Source organism: Kogia breviceps, chromosome 8, assembly GCF_026419965.1.
Source record: "Kogia breviceps isolate mKogBre1 chromosome 8, mKogBre1 haplotype 1, whole genome shotgun sequence".
NCBI classification, from domain to species: Eukaryota; Metazoa; Chordata; class Mammalia; order Artiodactyla; family Physeteridae; genus Kogia; species Kogia breviceps.
Window position 1 is genome coordinate 116,069,677 of NC_081317.1, and position 25,722 is coordinate 116,095,398.

General features: G+C 46.1%; 1 protein-coding gene across 3 annotated transcripts in view; it reads left to right on the plus strand.

The window, feature by feature from the left end:
- MFAP3L (microfibril associated protein 3 like) overlaps positions 1-10,571 on the plus strand; it is a 36,191-nt gene extending 25,620 nt beyond the window's left edge. For all 3 annotated transcript variants that reach the window (XM_067040061.1, XM_059071537.2, XM_067040062.1), the window contains exon 3: positions 8,831-10,571. In XM_067040061.1, the coding sequence (XP_066896162.1) occupies positions 8,831-9,759 (929 nt within the window). In that variant the 3' untranslated portion in view covers positions 9,760-10,571. The remainder of the gene's footprint in view (positions 1-8,830) is intronic.
- The last annotated feature ends 15,151 nt before the right edge of the window (positions 10,572-25,722 follow it).

Sequence of the window (25,722 nt, forward strand, 5' to 3'; positions counted from 1 at the left end):
CTTAATTGTTCTCATACCACCTGTGGGGAATGTAGACGGACCACACATCAGCTTGTTGACACTTTCACGGAACGTCGCCTCCAAGGTAAAAGAGAAATCCTTTTCTTCTAATAAATAATTTGAGAGAAATTCTAAGAGCTTTTCATTGGGGCCTGGTGTTAATTTTTAATGCTGAGAGATCCTCAGGACTGCTGGAAAGATTGGGGAATCTCGGCAGACATTGGTTTGGAGGAAGGTTGTTGTTACAGTATCTTTGCGGCTGTGCCGTCCCCTTTCTCATGACGCTTCGGTTCCGGGAGGAGTTGGTGCTGCTGTTTCTGTCCAGCGGTCATTTGGTCGAAGGCGTTGGCACCAGCGTCCGTCCCGATCTGTCTTGTCAAGTCACAGTACCCCGTGTGCCGTGGCCTTTCTTGGTGGCACGGGTTTGAACCGTCACCACGCGACGCCGCTGACCTGCTTCTCCAGTTGCTGGATGGTCCCCTGACCCAGTTCTGTCGACATGACCTTGTGCCGCCCTCACTGACTCCCCCTCCACGTGCCTGGGCCCCGCAGTGACACGAGGTCAGCCGCCTTCCTGGCCTGCGACCCCGGTGACGGCCGCGCCCAGAGGATGTAGGCCGTGAGGAAGGCTCTGGAACTGTGCCCCCTGGGGAGAAAGATGCTGACACGGAGATTTTTTTCACTACCTGGATTTTCTTACACTCATTAATATTTTCCCAGTCAACCTAGGCCTGCCTGGCTTGAAGCGTTTCAAGAATTCTAGAAGTGGGTCACGGGCTCCAATTCATCTTGCACTTTGGTCGATGCGGAAACGCAGCCTTGCAGTGTGCCTTCCCATCCTCCCAGCAACACGCTGTATTATCAGGGCCCCCCTTCCTCTGGCGCTCTGCAAGGTGGAAAAGTCCACTGTTTTTAAAAATTACTTCAGTCTCTTTAAATTTAATTATGATTTAACCACGAGTGATTTTGTGCACTTAGACGCTACCTGCATTCCTTTTCTCTGTGACTTCTCCGTCCATCTCCTTTCCCTTTTGTTTTCCTTTTGGGTTCTTTGTTTTGATTTATAGGAGTTCTTTATGTTTCATAGTTATTAAGCATTTGTCTGTCAAATATTCCAGAATTTTCTCCCACTCTTTCATTTGCTCTCAACTTTAGTGTAACAGATGTTACAGTAAAACGTTTAATTTGGGAGAAATCCGATCCATCAGAGTTCTCTGTTAGAGTTTCTGGGATTCTTGAAATGTTGAAAAAAGCTTTCTGGTCCCAAGGTTAGAAAAATGTTTTCATATCTTTTATTAACTTTATAGTTTTAATTTTATGTTTAGAGTACTTGGAATTTTTTTTTTTTTTTGGCGGTATGCGGGCCTCTCACTGTTGTGGCCTCTCCCGTTGCGGAGCGCAGGCTCCGGACGCGCAGGCTCAGCGGCTACGGCTCATGGGCCCAGCCGCTCCGCGGCACGTGGGATCTTCCCGGCCCGGGGCGCGAACCCGCGTCCCCCGCATCGGCAGGCGGACTCGCCACCACGGCGCCACCAGGGAAGCCCACTTGGGATTTATTTTTAGGTATCACATAAACTAGGAATTTAACTTCATTTTCTTTCAATTGAGTAGTCAGTTATCCCAGTATTCTTCCCCCCGATTTGAAATTACCTTTTCCTTCATTTAAGATTCCCACGCTTGCCGGCATCTTCGTCTGGACGTTGAGGTTCCCTCTGCCGATTGAACCCGGGGTCAGAGCAGGGGAGGTGCAGGTGACGCACCCCTTCTTGGTTTGTACAAGGTCTGTCAGCTGCAGCAGCGCCCACGGGCTCCCCTCTTTTGCTCACCTCCCTGCTGCCCCCTCTGGCCTTGGAAGTTCTTCCTCTCCCTCCTGCCCCTCTGCCTGCACCCCCGTCCCGCTCGGGACCGCACCCCCACTCAGCAGCATCCTTACCGTCCCGCTACCCTCACAGGGCATGCGCCACATGCCCCGGGTTGGCTGGGAGTCTGCAGCCCTCTCGGGGCCCACTGGTTTCTGCAGCCGGGGGTCATGTCTTACTCATCTTTGTAGCTGCATCTTCTGGCAGGGAGCCTGGTGACAGACAATGTATTCAGTAATGTTTGCTGACCGAATGCATGGACAAGATAAAAAATACCGCTGTCCTTCTAAAGACGTCAGCTTCGTCACACGGCGCAGCTCTCAGCGTGGTTCAGCTACAAGTGAACCTCTGTTAGCATTTCTCTTTGCAAAGGCGATGCCCCAGTTCACATGGGGGAGGTTTCCGCATGGGCCTCTCGTGCCTGGAGTATCCGGGGAGGCCGTGACGGATGCCCGAGAACCGCACGGCCCATCTCCTGGGGTGTCAGCCTCCAGCTGTGGATCAGGATCGGGACAGAGCGGGAGGATGGGATGGGGAGGGCCATCCCGCGGGGCAGCGGGGCAGCTCCCATCCGAGCACAGGATGGGAACCGGGGGCTGCCCTCCCGAATGTCAAGGAGGCGCTTTGTTGTTGTTTTTAATTGTCTTTTTTATACAGCAGGTTCTTATTAGTTATCTATTTTAAACACATTAGTGTATGTATTTCAATCCCAGTCTCCCAATTCACCCCACCACCACCACCCTTCCCCCGCTTTCCCCCCTTGGTGTCCATACGTTTGTTCTCTACAGCTGTGTCTCTATTTCTGCCTCGCAAACCAGTTCATCTGTTCCTAGGTTCCACATGTATGCGTTAATATACCATATTTGTTTTTCTCTTTCTGACTTACTTCAGTCTGTATGACAGTCTCTAGGTCCATCCACGGCTCTACAGTGACCCAATTTCGTTTCCTTTTATGGCTGAGTAATATTCCATTGTGTATATGTGCCACATCTTCTTTATCCATTCGTCTGTCGAGGGACACGTAGGTTGCTTCCATGTCCTGGCTATTGTAAACAGTGCTGCAGTGAACATTGTGGTACATGACTCTTTTTGAATTATGGTTTTCTCCGGGTATATGCCCAGTAGCGGGATTGCTGGGTCATATGGTAGTTCTATTTTTAGTTTTTTAAGGAACCTCCATACTGTTCTCCATAGTGACTGCACCAATTTACATTCCCACCAACAGTGCAAGAGGGTTCCCTTTTCTCCACACCCTCTCCAGCATTTGTTTGTAGATTTTCAGATGATGCCCATTCTAACCAGTGTGAGGTGATACCTCATTGTACTTTTGATTTGCATTTCTCTAATAATTAGTGATGTTGAGCAGCTTTTCATGTGCCTCTTAGCCATCTGTATATATTCTTTGGAGAAATGTCTATTTAGGTCTTCTGACCATTTTTGGATTGGGTTGTTTCTTTTTTTAATATTGAGCTGCATGAGCTGTTTATATAGTTTGGAGATTAATCCTTTGTCTGTTGATTCATTTGCAAATATTTTCTCCCATTCTGAGGGTTGGTTTTTCATCTTGTTTATGGTTTCCTTTGCTGTGCAAAAGCTTTTAAGTTTCATTAGGTCCCCTTTGTTTACTTTTGTTTTTATTTCCATTACTCTAGGAGGTGGATCAAAAAAGATCTTGCTGTGATTTATGTCAAAGAGTGTTCTTCCTATGTTTTCCTCTAAGAGATTTATAATGTCTGGCCTGACATTTAGGTCTCTAATCCATTTTGAGTTTATTTTTGTGTATGGTGTTAGGGAGTGTTCTAATTTCATTCTTTTACATGTAGTGGTCCAGTTTTCCCAGCACCACTTATTGAAGAGGCTGTCTTTTCTCCATTGTATATCTTTGCCTCCTTTGTCATAGATTAGTTGACCATAGGTGTGTGGGTTTATCTCTGGGCTTTCTATCCTGTTCCATTGATCTATATTTCTATTTTTGTGCCCGTACCACACTGTCTTGATTACTGTAGCTTTGTAGTATAGTCTGAAGTCGGGGAGCCTGATTCCTCCAGCTCCAGTTTTTTCCCTCAAGATTGCTTTGGCTATTCAGGGCCTTTTGTGTCTCCATACAAATTATAAGCTATCTTGTTCTACTTCTGTAAAAAATGCCATTGGTAATTTGATAGGAATTGCATTGAATCTGTAGATTGCTTTGGGTAGTAGAGTCATTTTCACAATATTGATTCTTCCAATCCAAGAACATGGTATATCTCTCCATCTGTTTGTGTCATCTTTGATTTGTTTCTTCAGTGTCTTATAGTTTTCTGCATACAGGTCTTTTATCTCCTTAGGTAGGTTTATTCCTAGGTATTTTATTCTTTTTGTTGCAGTGGTGAAAGGGATTGTTTCCTTAATTTCTCTTTCTGGCCTTTCGTTGTTAGTGTATAGGAATGCAAGAGATTTCTGTGCATTAATTTTGTATCCTGCACCTTTACCAAATTCGTTGATTAGCTCTAGGAGTTTTCTGGTGGCATCTTTAGGATTCTCTGTGTATAGTATCATGTCATCTGCAAACAGTGACAGGTTTACTTCTTTTTTTTCCAATTTGTATTCCTTCTATTTCTTTTTCTTCTCAGATTGCCATGGCTAGGATTTCTAAACTATGTTGAATTATAGTGACGAGAGTGGACATCCTTGTCTTGTTCTCGATCGTAGAGGAAATGCTTTCAGTTTTTCACTATTGAGAATGATGTTGGCTGTGAGTTTGTCCTATATGGCCTTTATTTTGTTGAGGTAGGTTCCCTCTATGCCCACTTTCTGGAGAGTTTTTATCATAAATGGGTGTTGAATTTTGTCAAAAGCTTTTTCTGCATCTATTGAGATGATCATATGGTCTTTCTTCTTCACTTTGTTAATATGGTGTACCACATAAATCCCACTTGATCATGGTGTATGATCCTTTTAATGTGTTCTTGGATTCTGTTTGCAAGTATTTTGTTGAGAATTTTTGCATCTATATTCATCAGTGATACTGGTCTGTAGTTTTCTTTTTTTGTAGTATCTTTGTCTGGTTTTGATATCAAGGTGATGGTGGCCTCATTGAATGAGTTTGGGAGTGTTCTTTCCTCTGCTATATTTTGGAGGAGTTTGAGAAAGATATGTGTTAGCGCTTCTCTAAATGTTTGATAGAATTCCCCTGTGAAGCCATCTGGTTCTGGACTTTTGTTTGTTGGAAGATTTTTAATCACAGTTTCCGTTTCATTACTTGTGATTGGTCTGTTCATATTTTCTATTTCTTCCTGGTTCAGTCTTGCAAGGTTATACCTTTCTAAGAATTTGTCCATTCCTTCCAGGTTGTCCATTTTATTGGCATAGAGTTGCTTGTAGCAGTCTCTTAGGATGCTTTGTATTTCTGTGGTGTCTGTTGTAACTTCTCCTTTTTCATTTCTAATTTTATTGATTTGAGTCCTCTCCCTCTTTTTCTTGATGAGTCTGGCTAATGTTTTCTCAATTTTGTTTATCTTCTCAAAGAACCAGCTTTTAGTTTTATTGATCTTTGCTATTGTTTTCTTTGTTTCTGTTTCATTTATTTCTCTGATCTTTATGATTTCTTTCATTCTACTAACTTTGGGTTTTGTTTGTTCTTCTTTCTCTAGTTCCTTTAGGTGTAAGTTAGATTGTTTATTTGAGATGTTTATTGTTTTGTTGAGGTAGGCTTGTATTGCTATAAACTTCTCTCATAACTGCTTTTTCTGCATCCCATATGTTTTGGATTGTCCTATTTTCATTGTCATTTGTCTCTAGGTATTTTTTGATTTCCTCTTTGATTTCTTCAGTGATCTCTTGGTTATTTAGTAACGTATTGTTTAGCCTCCGTGTGTTTGTGTGTTTTACATTTTTTTCCCTTTAACCTGCTATCTATTCTCATAGTGTTGTGGTCAGAAAAGATGCTTGATACGACTTCAATTTTCTTAAATTTACTGAGGCTTGATTTGTGACCCAAGATGTGATCTATCCTGGAGAATGTTCCATGCACACTTAAGAAGAAAGTGTAATCTGCTGTTTTTGGATGGAATGTCCTGTAAATATCAATGAAATCTATCTGGTCTGTTGTGTCATTTAAAGCTTGTGTTTCCTTATTAATTTTCTGTCTGGATGATCTGTCCTTTCACATAAGTGAAGTGTAAAAGTCCCCCACTATTACTGTGTTACTGTCAATTTCCTCTTTTATCACTGTTAACAGTTGCCTTATGTATTGAGGTGCTCCTATGTTGGGTGCATATATATTTATACTTGTTATATCTTCTTCTTGGATTGATCCCTTAATCATTATGTAGTGTCCTTCCTTGTCTCTTGTAACATTCTTTCTTTTAAAGTTTATTTTATCTGATATCAGTATTGCTACTCCAGATTTCTTTTGATTCCCACTTGCATGGAATATCTTTTTCTATCCCCTCACTTTCAGTTTGTATGTGTCCCTAGGTCTGAAGTGGGTCTCTTGTAGGCAGCCTATATATGGGTCTTGTTTTTGTATCCATTCAGCAAGCCTGTGTCTTTTGGTTGGAGCGTTTAATCCATTCACATTTAAGGTAATTATCAACATGTATGTTCCTATTACCATTCTCTTAATTGTTTGGGTTTGTGTTTGTAGTTCCTTTTCTTCTCTTTGTTTCCCACTTAGAGAAGTTCATTTAGCATTTGTTGTAGAGCTGGTTTGGTGGTGCTGAATTCTCTTAGCTCTTGTTTGTCTGAACAGCTTTTGATTTCTCAAAAGCTGAATCTGAATGAGTCGTTTGCTGGGTAGAGTAATCTTGGTTGTAGGTTTTTCCCTTTCATCACTTTAAATATATCGTGCCACTCCCTCTGCTCTTCCTCCACACCCTGGTTCCCCCTACCCTGTCCTTGGATTTGTAGATAATTTCTTTCTGTCCTTGAATCTGTAGGTAATAATTCCTCCACTGAGGGAGCGAGGGTGGGCATTTAGGATGTGGACAAATTGATCCTGACTGTCCCTCATACAAATAACCTCACCTCTCACCTTCTCCCTTCCTAGTTCCTGTTGTTTTCCGACAATCAATATGAGAAACTCCTATAGGTAGAGTCTGTAATTCTCTGGAACCCAGTGCCTTCCACATCTCTAATAAGCTTTCAAGCAACTGGAGTTGTTTTTTTCTGTGCCTGCTGTAGTGTGGTTTGATGAAACATGCACATTTTAAGAAATCAAATTGATTATTTCCCTTGCTCAGTTTATTCTCTATTTGGATAAAGCTGCCACTGAAGTATCAAGTGTCATGTTCGGGAACGAACGGACAGGGCGGGAGGCTTGCCTCTGCCCTTCTGGACGAGGGACGGTTTCACAGGCCGGGCGCTAGGTTGGTCTGTTCATACATGTTCACGAGAGACGGAAATTCGCTAGATTTCCCACACCAGTGTTTCCTACTCTCGGGAAAGTACACTGGCTGAATTATTAGAAGCAGGGTACTTGGGGACACCAGGAACCACTCTTCACAGATGTTCCTTCAGGAAGCAGAGGAATGTGACAGCATCTACAAGAGGCTTCCTGCCAGGCTCCCCAGGCAAGGGGGAGGAGGGGCTGCAGGTCCCTGACGGCCCCCGTGGCTCCGGCCAGCCTCCCGAAGGATGGTCCTTGGAGCAGAGGACCTGGAATAACGGGGGCCTCTGCTGTCTCATCCCACAGTCCCTGGAGACCCTGGTCACTTTGGTGCTCACAAATTTCTTATTTTTTTAAAAAGCCATTGCTTGTTGCTTTGGGGAAATATCAGACTTTAATTAGAATTAAGGTACTGCCAGAAGGGGATGAAACAAGCAAAAATACAAAGCGATAATACACTCCTTAAAAGGAAACCACCTCTCAGGAGAGGCCTCTGGCTTGCTTGGGGACGCGAGTGCTTTTACGCCGAAAGATCTTCCTGCTCCTTAGAACTCCCCCGAGCCCGGGCCGGCACCCTTCTCTCTCTACAGGACAGTCTAGGGAGGTGGAGGGTTTTCAGGAAGGCTCAGACCCAAGACCTGGAAGGCAAAGCTAGGATCACGTTTCCCGGGGTCCTCTGACCTGCGGGTACACAGCCAGGCCAAGGATTAATCCCTAGCAAAGATTAATTCAGATTAAGACCCTCATTCCCAGGGCAACGATCCTTTGCAGGCCAGAGGGGGGTAGAATTCTTATCTATTACAACGCTTTTCAGTGTGCATTCTCCATTGTGTGAGGCCTGGTTTCATCCTGATGGGTCTATGATTTATTTGCAAAGCGAAACCAAACTGTTGCTTATGCACACCCAGCCTCTGAATCTCCACAGCGTTAGCTTGTAACTGTAAGTGACATAGTTCATTGTAGCTTCTCAAAATTAATTATTTATGTTTCCATCAACCGAGGTCATACCAGGACTGCTTCAATCTCAAGTATGAGAAACCCAGGCGAACAATTACAATTTAAATTGATTTACTCCAGTTTTTATGTTGATCCTAAAGTACTTTATCTTCTGCAAAGTATTAAAACTCTCCAATGAACGTATATATTCTGTAGAGCCATGCTCACAGGCGGGCTAGAAAATCAGATGCTACATTAAGCAATTCTCTAGTAAGAACAAGTATTTTCCATACTGTTTATTTTTCTAATTTTTCTCTAGCATGTGGGATCACACAGTACGATTTGGTATTAAGAGTTACGGCCTCTTGGGCTCGAGTTCACGTCTAGCTCAACTGCTTCCAAACCGGCACCCTGGGGTGCCGGTGGCTTGGTGGGCCTGTGCCTCAGTTTCCCCATCCTGTAAAATGGGCCGGTGCCGGTAGCTGCTCCCCGAGTTGTGAGGATGAGGCGAGCTAACAACCCCGTCACCGTCCGGCGAGGCCGGCGTCGGCCGCGGGCGCCGTCGGCAGTGGCAGACGTGGCGGTGGGAGACGAGCTCCGCGACGTGCGGGGCCGTGGCTGCGGGGGAGCGGAGGGCCCGGCTGACTCTGTCCTCTCCCTCCTGCAGGCAAGTGGCAGATGCACGACGGCCTCCTGAACATCACCAAGGTGTCCTTCACGGACCGAGGCCGCTACACGTGCGTGGCCGCCAACGTCCACGGCACCGTGAACAACACGGTGACGCTGAGGGTGGTCTTCGTGTCGGGGGACATGGGCGTGTACTACATGGTGGTGTGCCTGGTGGCCTTCGCCGTGGTGCTGGCCCTGAACATCACCCGCCTCTGCATGATGAGCAGCCACCTGAAAAAGACCGAGAAGGCCATCAACGAGTTCTTCCGCACAGAGGGCGCCGAGAAGCTGCAGAAGGCCTTCGAGATCGCCAAGCGCATCCCCATCATCACGTCGGCCAAGACGCTGGAGCTGGCCAAGGTCACGCAGTTCAAGACCATGGAGTTTGCCCGCTACATCGAGGAGCTGGCCCGCAGCGTGCCGCTGCCGCCGCTCATCATGAACTGCAGGACCATCGTGGAGGAGCTCATGGAGGTGGTGGGGCTGGAGGAGCAGGGCCAGAACTTCGTGCGCCACGCGCCGGAGGGCCAGGAGGCCAGCCCCGGGGACGAGGTGTACACCATCCCCGACGCCCTGCAGCGGAGCGAGTCCCCCGCCGCTGACTCGGACGCCTCGTCGCTGCACGAGCAGCCGCAGCAGATTGCCATTGAGGTGTCCGTGCACCCCCAGGCCCGGAGGGAGCCCGCGGATGACCGGGACGGGGGGCCCCTCGAGGCCGGAGACGAGGAGGACACCGAGCCGTCGGCCGAGCACTCCCCCGAGTCCGCGGCGCCTTCCACCGAGGTCACATCCGCGGCGCTGACCTCCGAGGAGCCCACGCCTGTCGAGGGGCCGGACCGCGTCCTGCCGCCGGGTCCCCTGGAAGCCACAGAGGCGGCCGGGGCGTGCGACAGGAATGCCCGCGTCGTCTATGAAAGCCATGTCTAACAGCCCCCCCCACCCCCACCCCGAGAAGCTATGCACACCCCGAGAATCAGGGCCGCCCCCGCCCCGCCCCCGCCCAGGGCCAGACGCGGTCCGCCCTCGCCGCTAAGCCTTACTGGAGACGCCTGTCCCGTCGGTAGAAGCCAGGCCCCTTCAGAAGGGAGCGCCTGCGTGCATGCTGTGTGCCCGGACCGTGCCCCGCGACAGAGGATGCAAGCCGCGGCAGGGTGCAGAGCCGGCGACCTGGGGCAGGCATCTGTGCACGCGGCACGAATCTCAGAAGCTCTTCTCTGCCACATACCTTAATCGCTGATGCCCTTTTGGTGTGAGAGACTCTGAGGTCAAGAGCCCTGTCCGGTGCACACTTCAGCGCTTTTCCTTTAAAGAATTATAGGTCTGCTACGAGAGCAACTGCACGTCCGTGGGTCTGTTGCACTTTCTTCTCAGTTTTAACCCCCTTCACTGTTCCTCTATAACAGAGTCGTTGTGATACAAATGCTAATGGTTCCTTCTGGCTTCGTCCCCTTTGCCACTTTGTCCTTATTTCTCTCCCCCCACCCCCTCAAACCCCCCCGCCAAACTTTTACCTCGGAGGCTTTGGTGTCAGGGCTGATACCCACAAGTCATCTGTAATGTTCCAAAGCAGTTACCAACCTCGTGATTTTCGTCATTTCCCAGGCCTGTCTGCATCCGTCGCTTTCTTTTTGTTTCCAATGAAGCTGCTGTTGTGAAACTGAGAAAGAAAAAAAAAAAAAAAAAAAACCTTGCCCAGGATAGCACTTTAATAGCCAAATAAAAATGTGTTGCCTGTCCGATTATGAGAGCCTTTAGGTGAGCTCAGCTGAGGTTGCAGGGAGACCGTAAACTTGAATTTCCCCAAACTGTCCATGAGAAGTGCCGCTTTTACGTTTAAGTAACGTCATTCTCCAAACACGGCTGCTGCTTGATCTGGAACGCGTGTTGCCTCCAGAGACAGAGGCATCTGAGGAGTCCGTATAGGTGTAGAACGTGGGCCTCCCTCGAGGGCCACCAGGGGCCGTCCGGTGGCCCAAACGCTTGGTTTGGGGCAGCGAGTGTGAGGGTCCATGGGGTCGCCTAGCCAGGCCCAGTTCTCTGAACTTCGGGGCTGACTTGTCCGTCCTTGAAGGGGAGAGAGAAAGGTTAGGGTGATGGCATCAAATTTCACACCAGAATTCTTGAATTAATTTCGTCCCACAAGAAAGCAGTTGTATGTGCGCCAGATGTTATAGAAACGACACAACTAGTCACGCGAAGGCCAGCATCTCGTCTGACGGTGCCAGTAAGCGCCGCAGGCTTTGGGCAGGTGGGGCCTCCGTTCCTCCCCAGCAGAGGGACAGGCCGGACGGGCTCGAGCTCCGTCTAGCTGGTCTCCTCTCCCGCGGAATCACCTGGCCCTGCTCCGCAATTACTCGAAAGAGTTTTCACTTTCCTCTCTGGTTCCTCTCATCTTCTTTATGCTGAAAGGTAGTATGGATGCCAATCCAGAGGATCGGTTTCAAAAACTCAAACCCCAAAATCATTAGGGCAGCGTCTGCAGCTTAGCTGTCATCGTGGGAAGAATGAGAGGTGTTCGTGCACTTCCATGTAGGAGTAGGGGAGCCATGACCTTGGGGTCGTCTGGAGGGTCACGGCCACACCATGGTTTCCACGGAGGTTCCCTGGGCCACACGGATCGTGAGAGCAGACCCGGTGTCTAGTCCTCACTCGCCGTCTGGGTGAGTGACCTTGGACACCGCCCTGGGTTTAATCGTTCTCATCTCACAAACACGGAGGTGGTACTTGATGGGTCCCCAGATCCCATGCGGCTCAGACGCTTTAGAGTTTTATGGAAAGTCTGTGACGGCCCCCCTCGCAGGAGACACTCAGTCTCGGGAGCAGAAACGGGCACGTGAGGTTACAGATGCTCTCGCTGCCTGTCTTCGCAGCAAAAGCGTCGGAGTCTGTAGCTGGGGGCAGAGGGTTTGGCTTCAGGGGTTTCTCTATGTATAGATAACCGGTGTGACAGGTGGTCTGACGAGACTCAGGGTGGGATCAGAGCCCTCTTGGCCTCAAACGACCCATTGCCACCAGTTAGGAACAATCCAGAGAAACCTCGACCTCCCCATTGCACTCTCTGGACGAGGGTTTTCTGTATTGGGGTTGCAGAAGAGTTTTCTCTCCACCTCTTAGGATTTTCCACTTGTCACGGGGGTCAGCAGATTCTTACCATGGACCTGTACGCCCAAAGCAACAAGAGGGACCCACACTCATTTTTTGTGACACTGCGTGAACTTTTTCCCATTCTGTCCGGTCCTCCCTCCACCGGAACCCACGTGCACATTTCCACGTGGAAATTACAGGAAAAGGCATCTCTCCCAGCTAGACACTGCTTAGGGATAGAAAGTTAAAAACGGGCAGATTTTTTTATGAAGCAGGAGCAGAAATGTGTGACCAAAGAATGTTTGCAGGTTGGTTTTAGCTTCTTTAGACTGGCGAGCTTATATAGATTTTTCAAAACCTTTCCCCTCTTTTTAAGGCATCAGAAAGCTCTTGATGGAGTAACAGCCAACCAAAGAGGAGGCTGGCTTACAACGAAGGTTTCTCTGTCCAGAAAGGCTCCACTCTTCCTGTTCATCCTGTAGCTTCTTTACAGAATAGGAAAGCTCTCCTGCTAGAATATGGAACAGAGATGATCTCGTGACTTTGGGCTGACTTTTCAAAGATAAACTGTTCAGCTTCATAGAAATCCATAAAAGTATGGCTGCACGTGAGCGTGTGTGTGTGTTTGTGTGTGTATGCACACATGCATACGTCAGACTCAATTTGGGCAGTTTTAACAGCTTAGCACTAAATCCCAAGCCACGTCCTTTGGGTCTTAGGTCATTATTCTCAAAAGTAAGCAGTTTCTGGTTTCTGAGTCATCTGGCCATATGTCTAGCGATTTTTTTTCTTGGAGTTCTGAAGATGATTCAGATATGTGTGCATATTTAATTCACTTAGATGCTCTGTAAACTTGGATGGTATTTATTCTAAATGGGAAAACATTTTATACTGCAAATCTATGTAATTTATAATGGTTTTGTTTTATATATTATATTTTCATATTTTTAGGGCACATCTATTCTCATCTTTTTGTATATCATGCTTGACAAAAAGAAATAGTAATACTTTTGACTAAATCTCTAGGAACCAAATGTGACATCTATAATGTATAGAAACCGCGCTGAAAATTACTGAATGTCCTTACCCATCCTGAGCATTGCTGTGCTCAGAATGGTTGCTGGTGAGCGTTTCTTTTTTCAAAACCAAGCCGAAAGGCCTGGCCTCCCGCACAGTGGAGTCTGGAATCCTTCCTTTCTTTATCTTTTTCGTGGTGTGTTTCATTTTTAATTGTAGACATCCCGTGTTGTTCAGACTTCCTTTGAAGGGCAAATGTGAGATCAGAAAGCACCTTGATGGAAAGACTTGGCTTGAAGGATGGCTGTGTCACGTATTCACTGGGCTGGTTAACATTTCTAATCTAATGGTTGGATTGTTCTTTATTGATGATCTCAGAGCTGCTGAGCTGTCGAGCTCATGAAGAAAATGTTAGGCAGGAAGAACGTTTTGCAAGGTTTGGACAGACAGCCTCTAAGTGTAGTGCAGCCAACACAGACCAGCTGCGCCATAGCAACCCCAGTCCCAGCCAGCAGACGAGCCGTTTCAAAAGGCAGATCAGACTCCTGTATGTGCAGGTTGAACTTCAGTGTTGCACCAGTGCTAAAACTCTTAAAGGGCAGCCCCTGTGGTTCTGCGAACAGGGGTTTCCTCCCAGTGTTTCATTGGGTAAGGAAATGGAGCATTTACCTTATCTTTCAGATTCTCTACTTTATACTCAGCGCAGTTCAGCGACTTCCCTGTACCCGTGTGCACGTACCCTTTTGGCAGTCCCTTTAGATCAGAATCCTGGTTTCTGTTCTTGCTTTTTAAACTAATTCATTGGTACTCTTCGAATAGCCAGCAAATCTCATTGTATATTCACACACGTGTTCTGAGCACCTGTTACCTTCACGGTATTCATCTTTTTTACATTCACCTATTCATTTAAAAATCCTTTAGTAGATAACAAAGTTCATCTTCCTAATGACTCTTAAGGTTGAACCAGTGATGAACAAGGTTTGAATTAAACAAATCAGTGGTGGAGAAAAAAATAGAAGCAGAACAATTGCTTCTTACGCTTTCTGAAGGACTGAGTGTCTTATACAAGAAAATGTTGTATGAGGGTGATAATGATCTGTAACTGAGATATTTTAGAAATGTCATTTTTAAGGGGACTAATGCTTAGAATACCACAGTCGAAACTGAAGCTCATAGAGAATGTAAAAACAGAAAGCAAATAGTTCTAAGAATATTCTGGCATAAATTATTTTTATTTAACGAGGAATTAAAACCTTCAGTGTATCTCTCAGACACCCCAGCACTGCTCACAGAAGATGCTGGCACTTAACTTTTGATGTGCAGTTCCTCTGGTTCTGGAATTTCTTTGCTAAAGCCAGGAAAGAAGATGGAAAAATGTATCTGGGCGGAAATGTCAAACTGTTGATTTGTGAGCTATAAATGTTCCCCTTTTAAGAATAATTTAAGTATAGACAAATGGCTAATATTTAAGTTGATATAGCAGCAAAAAAGCAAAAAAAAAAAAAAAACGTGTGAGCCATCCTGTATTTTGGTTGTTGCTTTAATAAAGGATTTGCACAGATGTGCTGAGCGTGCTGTGTCCCAGCTCAAGGCTGTGTGAGTGTGGCCTGGTTTACTCTTTCCAGTGGTAAGAAATCTGTAGTCAATCCTCATCCCTACCTTTTGCATCTATGGCATATCTTGGGGAAAAGGGAAAAATGAAGTAATTGTTATGTGAATCTACAAACTTTATCCAAATTCAAAAATCCTAACTCTGTCCTGACAAACTTGATAGCCATTTATTTTTTATAAATGGCTATCTATGTGAAGAAATAATTTTTAACATGTAACATCAAGCTTATTGTAGAAAATCCACAAAGACCAGGAAACTCACCTACCCAGAACATTCCATGGGAGAAGGCATTAGTCATAGATCCAACACAAAACACCTAGACAGAACTCAGTCCAGACCAAATCCAAGAATATGCTAAGGAGGTGCCCTTTGAAAGCTTTAAAAGCTGGATTCCTCTCAGATAGGATGAGGTCATGTAAACAAAACAAGAAAGGACACCACCAAATGGGAAAGAAAATCAGTGTTTTGCTGTAGATCTGGAGAGGCCAACAAAATTATTGAATGGGTTACCGGATAAACTGTGCATATAACTAAGATCCAGAGGTTCTGTCAAGCAAAAAAAAAAGGTTTAAGAGAACTATGGTGGCATTCATGGAAAAATTAACAATTGTACCACCAGGGAAGAGAAAATAGGAAAGTTTTGTCCTAACTGCGTAATTTTGACTGGTACATATTTTCAGACCCAGAACAAACAGCTGCTAATTTTTTTTTACAGGTTTTGGAATAGTGCATTCTTCATGGGCCTTAATAAGAGGAGCCTAGGTAAGGCTTAATATTAATCTGAGTGATTTTCAAAGCGTGTAGTCACAGAGCTGGAAAATAAGTGTCCGGTTTTCTGATTTCCCTGTCTTTTCGGCAGAGTCCCTAACACACAGGGGTTCAGCTCTGCTTGAACATCTCTGATGTAGCAGCGCCTGTGACCACGTTTAGGACATGCTCCAGTGTTGGTAGATTTTAAGCGCTGAGTCAGAAGTCTTAAAAGTGGTTCCACACTGGTCCTTGTTGAGCATCTGGAACTGCAAGCATGAGTTTGTCCTGCCACAATAAAATTTTCCTTTACTGTCAATCCAAAATGAAAATTATAAGTGTATTCATGTCAAAGAGAGGGTTACCATAAAACGTGGGTGCTCCTGGCACCACTACATGAATTAGACGCCATGTGGCACAGACCCTTTTGAGTTTAAATGGTTTCTGCCAATGGTGTTGGAGGCAGAAGTAGGCAAATCAGGTGCTCGCCCAACCCCGGAGAAGCCCTGGCGCCACAGCTCATTAAGTAAAGGATGGTTCAACTGCCAGAAAAATGAAAGAACCGGCAGATTAAGTGCCTCAGTAGATTAGTATGTTTTAGAAGGACCATTAGAGATGACACACTGAAAGAAGTGTATGTGTTAAGTGGCTTATTGAGGTATTTTTAAATAATAGGTGAATCAGAGCCAGCACCAATTGCATTTAACTGTTAGGTAAAATAAAGACGCCAAGAGTAAAATAAGAATTTTCCTAAGATATTAACTCATATTAGATAAGCTAAAAAATATGAATGAAGGTTGATGCATAGTAATATGGATTTTTCAAGAAGCAAATTTCTCACTACCAGTAGAGTAGGTTTTCTTATAATGGACTCATGTTTTAAAGCTCATTATGGAATGGGAATTCACATGAATCATGCAAAAAAAATACCTGCACGTAGAACTCTAGCTAGATCGAGGGTCTTTCTGTTGTTCAGTTTTAATGCTGTACGGCATCTGTTTCCTGAAAGTTTTCATGATTCATATGACGCTCACATGCATTGGAGACCATGGCGTGATCGGCGTCTGACTTTTAGGTCTGATAGATTATTACTTCTGCTGTGGCATACTTATTCCATCCACCCAGCCATTTGATGAGGTGAATAAAGTTGTCCCAAAGCTTTAAAAATATTCCTAGTTCTAAACCTCAAGGTTTTTTACATTAAGTGGGAAAGAAATGACAAGTTTGTCTGAAGAAGAGAGGTAAACTTCTTCCATACCAGCTGTGCAGATAGCCCTCCCTGTCAGATGATGTCTCCTGTCTTTCCTGCTAGCATTACCTCACCTGTTGGGCCAGTGGACCAAGCTATTACGCATGAAGTAAGATGCTTGATTACAGTTAGAGACTGAGAAAATTCATCCACCATGTAGCAGACACTTGAACATACAAGAGGTAAATTTTAATATTGGCTCCACTTGAGATTATTTTAAAGTTGAAACATTACAAAAATTAAGACCTGGCACCATATTTGTAGAAATGTCTTCATCTAATGAAGAAATTTTGAAAGTGTTAAGACCTCAGAAATTATAGAAAATTTAAATACATTTGTAGGAAAATAAAAAGAAAGATGACAGCTCATATGGGAAGTCTGGGATCAGTTTTTTGTGTGTTCAGAATACAACTTTCCCAACTTTTTGTCATTATAGTAGTTACTGAGATACATTAGTGATATTTCTGAAACCCTGCCAGATCCTGAAAAAAAAAAAAATTAACCCAAGTTTTTTAAAAATACATGCAGATAAATAGTTAGATATCATCTAACTATTTTATGTTACTTTCTCTCATCCCATAATGGATTTGGGGTGATTGAGTTAAATATATTTTACCCTCTGTGCATCCTTTGACAATAGTAATTGCTGTGTTTCATACAAGTTCACTAACTCAATGACCAGACTGCTTTATTAATCAGACATTTTATTCCCAATCATTTTGAATCCATGAGAGATTTTCAGTATGACTATAAAAGCAGAACAGCTGGATGATCTAGAAATGCTTTTGTTTTTCTGTAGCTGAGAATGGGAGCTTTTCTGCTGTAGCCCAAGAATAAGATGATTATGCCCTACTCACAAACAGACTGAATGTTTGTGTCCCCTCAAAAACCATATGTTGAAATCCTAAACCCCAATGTGATGGTATTTGGTGGTGGGGCCTCTGGAAGGTGATGAGGTCATGAGGGTGGAGCCCTTATGAATGGAGTTAGTGTCCTTATAAAAGAGGCCCAGAGTGCTCCGAAGACACAGCGAGAAGATAGCCATCTCTGAACCAGGAAGCCGGCCTCACCAGGCATTGAATCTTCCAGAGCCTTGGTTTTGGACTTCCCAGCCTCCAGAACTGTGAGAAATAAATGCTTTTTTTTTTTTAAGATGCCAGTCTATGGTAATTAGACCTTTTATTTTGAGAGTTCTAGATTCCCACGTGGTTGTAAGAAATACTACAGAGAGATCCTGTGTACACTTGACCAGTTCCCCCAGCAGTTATCTCTCACAAAAGCATTGCACACCATCGCAATCAGGGCATCAATACTGACAGAGTTCTCCAGTCTTAACCAGGTCACCCCAGTTTTACACGCACTCATTTGTGTGTGAGCATTTAGTTCTGTGAAATTTTACCACACCTGTATAGGTCTGTGCATCCACCACCACCAGCGAGATGCAGAACATTCCATGAGTACAAGGACCCCTGAGTTGCCCTTTCATAGCCACACCTCCCTCCCTCCCACCCCAGAACACTTTTTTTTTTTTTTTTTTTTTTTACATCAGTAGACTTAAGTAGATAACTGAAGCTTCTCTGGAACCGACTGTAAGAAGTATGTTTTACCAATAGAAATATCTGGAAATTTATCAGTTTCTTGATGTCTGAATTCCTGTTGCTTTAAAAGGACTTGTACGATGAAGGCAGACAGGTGTGGTTTCTGAAACACAAAGGAAAGACAGCCAGACATATGAAATCCTAGAAAACCCTCGAGAAGGAGGAATGTGAGGCAGGTGTCTTGGTGGAGGAGCTCTGGGATGCCCAGTTCACGCCTTGCACCCTAGAGCAGCCAGAAGATGCAGAGCACAGAACGAAGGCGTGGTTGCTACATGCCTTTAAAAGTCTCAAAGAGAAAGTACTCCCTCCCAAATGTAAGCCGTCTAGGTACGCTCCAAAAGTTCCAAAACTAAGGCGTAGAGTGGTTACAAGTCATGGGTAAAGGCTCAGAAAAACCTCTGTGATGATGGGCATCTCGATAGCCTTGTTTTCCGCTCCCTTGGGTAAGACGGGGCGGGCAGGTAAGTGCCAGCCCCTAGGCCGTGATAAGGTACCTGTCACTTCTGATGTTATATTAAGAAAGCATCTCAAGTGTTGAACTTAAGACAGCCGGCCACGGTGTTGAGGAAACGATCCTCTGCCCAACTCAGGAAGGCACAGGAGGCAGATTCCAGCACAGGGGCATCTGAGGAGTCTCGAGGAGTCCTCCTTCGAAGCCACTGGAAAGGCCCCATGAGAGAATCCTTCCAAGTAATATTGTTCTCTTACTGTACAAATGCCCTGGACTCGTAGTCACATTTGGCTTCCATCAGGCATTACGGGTACAGAGTGCGGCTTGATTGGTTTGCCCCTGTGACTCTAGCTCACAGCCAGCTGAAATCTGAGTGCCCAGGACCCAGCAGTGTTGAGGTACAGGACTTCCAGGAGGCTGGCCCTGGCCGGAGAGCCTGAGCAGCCTGAAGCTGGACGCCAACCTCTTGGAAGCAGGAGAGGAGCAGCCTAAGGAAAGCAGGAGAAAACTGAAAAACAGCCCTCCCTCGTACTGTTAGCCAGGGGCAGGTGTGCCCAGGTAAAAGTGAATTTTTAAAATATGGAAACTGGTAAATGCATTAGCTTGTGTGAAGCAGTCGTTAAGAATTACAGAAGATTACACTCGTTCCCTAATTTCCAGCCAAGGAACCCCTCCAGTTTGGGTCCTGGTCGTCTCCTCGGTGACACGAACCTCAAGGACTGAAGCATTTTGTGCTAAGCTAATCGGTAGGGTCCTGCTACAAAACTCAAGTTATAAACCGTTACTAAGGAATGAGTCCCAGTGATAGCGGAGGGCAGACTTCCCGTTAAGCAGCAACATTGAAGTCTCTTTCAGTATTTATTTTGAGTGTGCTACATTAGGATACTTTGTCACGTTCAAAAACGCTTTTGTCATAATTGCCACATCAGTAAAGTTGCTGTTTCTGTATTTTCCACTCCAAACTCGGGACTAAGTGCGACACGTGCACACCACGCACGACTGTGCTGTTCAGATGCATTCTGTACCACCTCGGTTTTGCCCTGTTTCCCCTGCATAGGCGGCATTTCACAGCCTTACAACATTCTTGGGGCTTCCCTGGTGGCACAGTGGTTGAGAACTGTATTGTATTCTAGATACAAGTCCCCTATCAGATATATGATTGCATAAACCCTGAAGTCTTTTCTTTGGTTTCCCCTTCATAACAAGACACACCCTTCTTCTTCCCTGTCTTACCGGCAGGGTAGCCTAACAGAGGATCCCATGTTATAAACATTTTCCCAAGACCATAAGAGAATCTACAGCTACCGGACCGTGAGCTCCGTGCAGATAGCATCATGTCTGTATCCCCACAGTGCTTCCTACAGAAGCGTAAAGATTACTAGCCTCGGGCTTCCCTGGAGGCGCAGTGGTTGGGAGTCCGCCTGCCGATGCGGGGGACGCGGGTTCGAGCCCCGGTCCGGGAGGATCCCACATGCCGCGGAGCGGCTGGGCCCGTGAGCCGTGGCCGCTGAGCCTGCGCGTCCGGAGCCTGTGCTCCGCAACGGGAGAGGCCACAGCGGTGAGAGGCCCACGCACCGCGATGAAGAGTGGCCCCCGCTCGCCGCAACTAGAGAAAGCCCGTGCACAGAAACGAAGACCCAACAGAGCAAAAATAAAATTAATTAATTAATGAAATCCTACCCCCAACATGTTCTTAAAAAAAAAAATTACTAGCCTTTCGTAAACGTTAATTAAATGAAAACAAATCTCTTCTAGCTAATTAGGATTTATTGATATTGGATTAAATGTCTTCATTCATAGGGCCCAGTGAAGGGTAAAAAGTACACTTTGAAGAATCTCTTGGAACCTAAAACCATATTTGTACAGACTCTCCCCTTCACAGGATGGGGTAGGTTTCTTTTTCAAGGAGTAGAATATAACTCTTCTCTTGTTGTCGAACTTTAACCTAATATATATTTTTTTAAGAGCTGTTTAAAAGCCTTCTGTCCACTCTGGTGGTGTCTCGGTGAGACAGCTTTCCACAATTAGAAACCTGCAGTGAATTCAACAGAAAGGAATAGTGACACTGGAATCACCTCTATGTCATTTCATGTCGTATTCGCTGAGGGCACTTTTCAGACCCTGGAGGGTGGAGAGCAGAATAATAAAAAGCGCGTCCTTTCTGCAGCTCAGGTGCTGGTGGGGACAGTCCGTGCATCCCGGGGACAGGTCAGTGCTTAGCTGCCCAGGCTGCCCTGGCCCCCTTCTACGTTTCTTTTACCTCAAAAGAAACAACAGAGTTCTAGTGGAGAATCCCCTTCCTCGAGCCCAAGCTGCCCTCTCCGTAAATCTTCACCAGGGCAGACCAGCCCCAGTGGAAAATGAGCCCACACACAGCTGATGGGTTTAAATGTTCCTAAACAACCAGGGGTGTGTACCGCCCTGAATTGCTTTCAGGGCGCAGCAGGGCAGCGCTGCGCGTGGGCTTCATTGTAGGAGCGGGAAAACCGGGCTCATTAAGTGAGGGAACTGTTTCAGGATTGAGGAGGGACAGGATGTGACATAACAGGCATGTCACCCCGACTCACACGTGTGCCGCCGCTGAGCTGCGTGCTGTGGCGTCGCCCACGAGGGCTTCTTGGTGCCGCCAGTGCCCCGGGGTTTGTGAAGGGCCGCCGCTCACGCCCCTCCTGGGGAGATGAAGGCCCCTCTGCAGCTGCAGCCTCGTCTCAAGGGGTCACCATCATTTCCTCCCCAGCTTCCCCTCCATCGTGGTCTTGTCGTGCGGCCTCAGCCCCCGGCGGGCGGGAAGTCAGGTGCTTCCTGGGGAGGGGCTGGGCTCAGGCTCACACACGAGACCCCGGCTCTCGTGCTTCCATCTTGGTGACCTCTGGTCCCCTCCAGCCACTCTCGGTCACCATGTGCTGCTACTAAGGCACATAAACACGTCCAAACATCGACTGCTTTCAATGCTGTGAGTTAACTTCCCCCTCCCCGGTACCTACCAGGCTTTTTGAAAGATAAGCCTGCCTGCTTGCTCAATTCCACCTTTCCTTCCAAACTTCACAGGCGATCAGGCCAAGTTGACCTCCACTAGGGCTGATTCCTCCTTACTGCCCTGGGCCGGGCCGCACAAACCCATCCTTCCCTTCCCCAGCCTCCCTCCGCTGACCGGCCCCGGCACCCCCATCAGAGCATCAAAGTCACTGTTCACCCTTGACCTCGGGAACTGTGCAGACCCTTCTGAGAGACCTCGAGCTGTTGGGCCCCGAACTGCTTCCCTGTATAACAAACTGATGAGGTGCCGTGAGCCCGACTTTCCCAACACGCTGCACACGCGCACGCACACGCGCACGTGCACGTCACACGTACACGCACACGCACACGCGCACGCACATGCGCCCCAGCACCCCTGCAACCAGAGGCAGGCGAGGAGGAAGAAGAGCTTCTTCCAGGGCTGTGACCCCTCCTGGTCCCTCACGGAAACAGTAACTATGGAAGATCAAGGGGACGGTCTTACAGTAGCAGAACCACGTCAACACGTAGCACACACGTGGTCTTGCGGTGGGGGGGCTGAGATCTGAACTATAAGAACCCCTGTCACCCCCTCCATGACGTCCACCTGGACAGAAATGCACCTGCCACCGGGTCATCCAGGTCTCTGTCTTGGTCCTAACACCACCCTCCCATCCGAAAGCTGAGTGACCATCCAGAGGCAGTAACGAGGGAACATTTCCACTGGGGTCCACGGCGGCCGCTCTGTCCCACTCCCCTGTGGAGCCTGGTTCCATAATCGCTGCTGCCCAGACCGGAGAAGGGCCCCGATCCAGAGGTCTGTCCACTGCCCCGGCGTCCGGCAGGGAGACCGGGCACCTACTTGCTTATGTAACATCAGCCCTGCCCAACCTCGCTGCAAATCCTCTTTCCTGGCATCTGCAGTCCCAAGAGGCTAGACTCTAGGTATTAATTATAGGGTAGAAACCCTTGTGAACCCTTTGGGACTCACTTCTCTCTACTTTGCTGTGTGTCTCAGCTGCCCTTGATTTCTTTATCTCCACCCGATAAAGGACCTGTTCCATCCTGATATGGATTAAAGGTGGGTCCAGTTGGTTTTTACTTTTGTACGAATATTGTGCCAATAAAATCTTAATTGCTCCTATTAAATACTCAGGAATTCAGTTTTACTAATTATCAAGTGTTTACTTCGTAAGATGTCCTTAAAGTGAGTCAGAACAAATCCTACTATACTATGGTATCTGGTTACATTATCTTTTTACCCAAGAAGCAGGAAGTTCATGGAAATGAATAGGGTTTATTTGCTCTACAGTTTTCCTGAACTGATATCATCTGGGTCTACTTCTGTTTTACACTGTGTGTTAAATTTAATCTAAATAGTAGGGGGGAAAATTAAGGGTAAGAAAATGCGGACGGTAAGCCTAGATGTGTCTCAGAATTCCCCCAGCAAGAGTCTGTGGTGCGTTTCTTTTCTGCAGAGTAGCTGAGTAGAGGTCCCTGGGGTCCAACAGGGAGTCCTGGTGTTAACTGCTAACTAGGTAACTAGCACCTCACCATCTCACGGTGCCAACCCATGAACAGTAGGACATCTCCTTGATCAGTAGACAAGTCTGCCCAGCGAAGAAATAGGCATTTGCTTGTTGAAAAGCACCCTTCATATTGATATTGGTACACATAATCTTTTGACTCATTGAAAAGTGGTGTTTTTCAGTAAAGCAAAACAGTCATTTTTTGTAAAGTTCCAGTGATAATCTGCAGATGAAAGGCCAGAAAGTGCCTATAAATTGGGGGGAATAATCCTGAAATATGTATGTTATTCAGACTCTTTGAGATTAATAAGAATCTCTCTGAAATAGAAAACGAAGGTATCTATCCTGTTCTGAATTCATCAACCCTTAAAGAATTCTCCCTCATATAGTTGATTAGTGACCAGCTGAACCAAATCATGTCCCTTTATTTTTTTGGAAAAATTTTATTTCATTTTAATTAATCAGACGATGATAAGGTTTGGACACACAAAACAGGATTCAGCAGAAAGCCAGTGATCCTCTTTAGTGATTCAGCTTTCTTTTAGTTTACAAAATACCACAGCACACTCTCAAGTCCTGCCCTGTGAGCAAGTCCAAGGTCAAGCAGGCACTTCCTAACTGCAGCGGTACCGAGAGAAAGCAGTTCTGTCAAACTGTGTGTTTACAGACACGTATCTTTATTGGATGTTTTGTAAGGGTCAAGGAAATACTAGGCTCCAAGAACATAAAAATGAACAAGACCTGGTTCCTGTCCTTAAAACTTCACCTTTTTAGAAAGTACTTAAGGTATGTAGTAAATATCTACAATAGGTGATTTTTCAAAAAGTAATAAATGTTGGAAAAGAGGTGGCACACCATCAGAGATTTTAGGGATTGAAAAGAATAGCTCAAGATTAGATTGCAAGAGGGAAGAGATATGGGAACATGTGTATATGTATAACTGATTCACTTTGTTGTAAAGCAGAAACTAACACACCATTCTAAAGCAATTATACTCCAATAAAGATGTTAAAAAAAGATTAGATAGCAACATCATTGTGAAACACATGCCTCAGATGTTTTTCTTCTGCTACTAGTAATCACGGAGTGTGAAGCCTCCAGAGCAGCACGGATCTCATTACAAGGGGAAGAAGTGCCAACACCTCGTTCTTGGTAAAAAACCCTTACTTAATGTTAAAGAGATGCCAGAATGAAGACAGGTTTTTGCTCTGTGGATAAAACTGATTAGGTACCGTGATGCATAAATCCATTTAATCCAGCTCTCAAGAAATGCCTAGAACTGTGGTCAGGCATCTAAAATACCATTCCTTGTGCCTATAAGGAAACACTACACCTGTGAGGAAGCAGGAATTTTATTATATTTTATTTGATCAGAATATTATAACTTGCAGGGAAAAAAAATCTATGTGGTTCAGGTTTATGTTGTATTTTGAAAGTCTGTTCTTGTTCAAACAGACATAGCTCTATAGAAGCATCAGCTCTTGTATATAATGCTCAAATTTGCACCTATCAAATCCATTAAAAGTGAATCTTGTGGGGCTTCCCTGGTGGCGCAGTGGTTGAGAATCCGCCTGCCGATGCAGGGGACACGGGTTCGCGCCCCGGTCTGGGAGGATCCCACATGCCGCGGAGCGGCTGGGCCCGTGAGCCGTGGCCGCTGCGCCTGCGCGTCCGGAGCCTGTGCTCCGCAACGGGAGAAGCCACAACAGTGAGAGGCCCGCGTACCACAAAAAAAAAAAAAAAAAAAAAGTGAATCTTGTAAAAAAAAAAAAAAAAAGTAATAAACGCCCTCATGGATTTGGGCAGATGGAGACGGACTGGATGTGAGGTGGGGGGTGAAGGCAATAAAGGGCCCAGAGGCCCGTCTGTTGGGCTGCAGTGGGGCACGTGGGGTGCAGGCGGGACGTGGGTGGAGGTCTCCTGAAGGCCAGTGTGCAGAATGGACAGGACAGACCTCTGCTTTGGAAAGATGCTCAGGAGAGAGTGAAGCCCCCCCGTGGGGATTTCAGAGGCTCTTGATGAGGGTCTGAACCAGGTGACTGATCTGCCTGGACCTGAGAGATGTTTCTCAGGGCCTCGTCGGGGGCTTGGCCACAGTAGTTTCTGGAGTAAGAGAGCAGGAGGAGCAGAAATAAATTGGAGGTTTTAAGCCTGGATGACTAAGAGAATCACCTTGCCATCAGAGAAGCGGGGAGGAGAACGTAAGAAAAATCCAACACTTGTAACTGTTACACCCATTACTGCTGTGAATTTTGCAAGTCCTTTCCGGCTGCTTGAGGCTGACAGATACGTGTCCGTAGACAGGTAGTTTGACCGCTGCTTTCTCTCGGTACCTTTGCAGTTAGGAAGTGCTTGCTTGTTCTTGGACTTGCTCACAGGGCAGGACTTGAGAGTGTGTAATGGCGCTTTGTAAACTGAAAATACGACACAAACAACACTGAAAAATAGAATCAGTAATTTGTCTTCCGTTGGATGTAGAGACTCATCTCGATATATTGACGTCAGTATTAATTACTGGAAAATCCTACTGTTGTTCAAAAGTCCCCAAGCCAGGGGATTATAAAGACACGCTGAGCAAACAGATGAGTCACATGGCTTAGGGTGCTTTG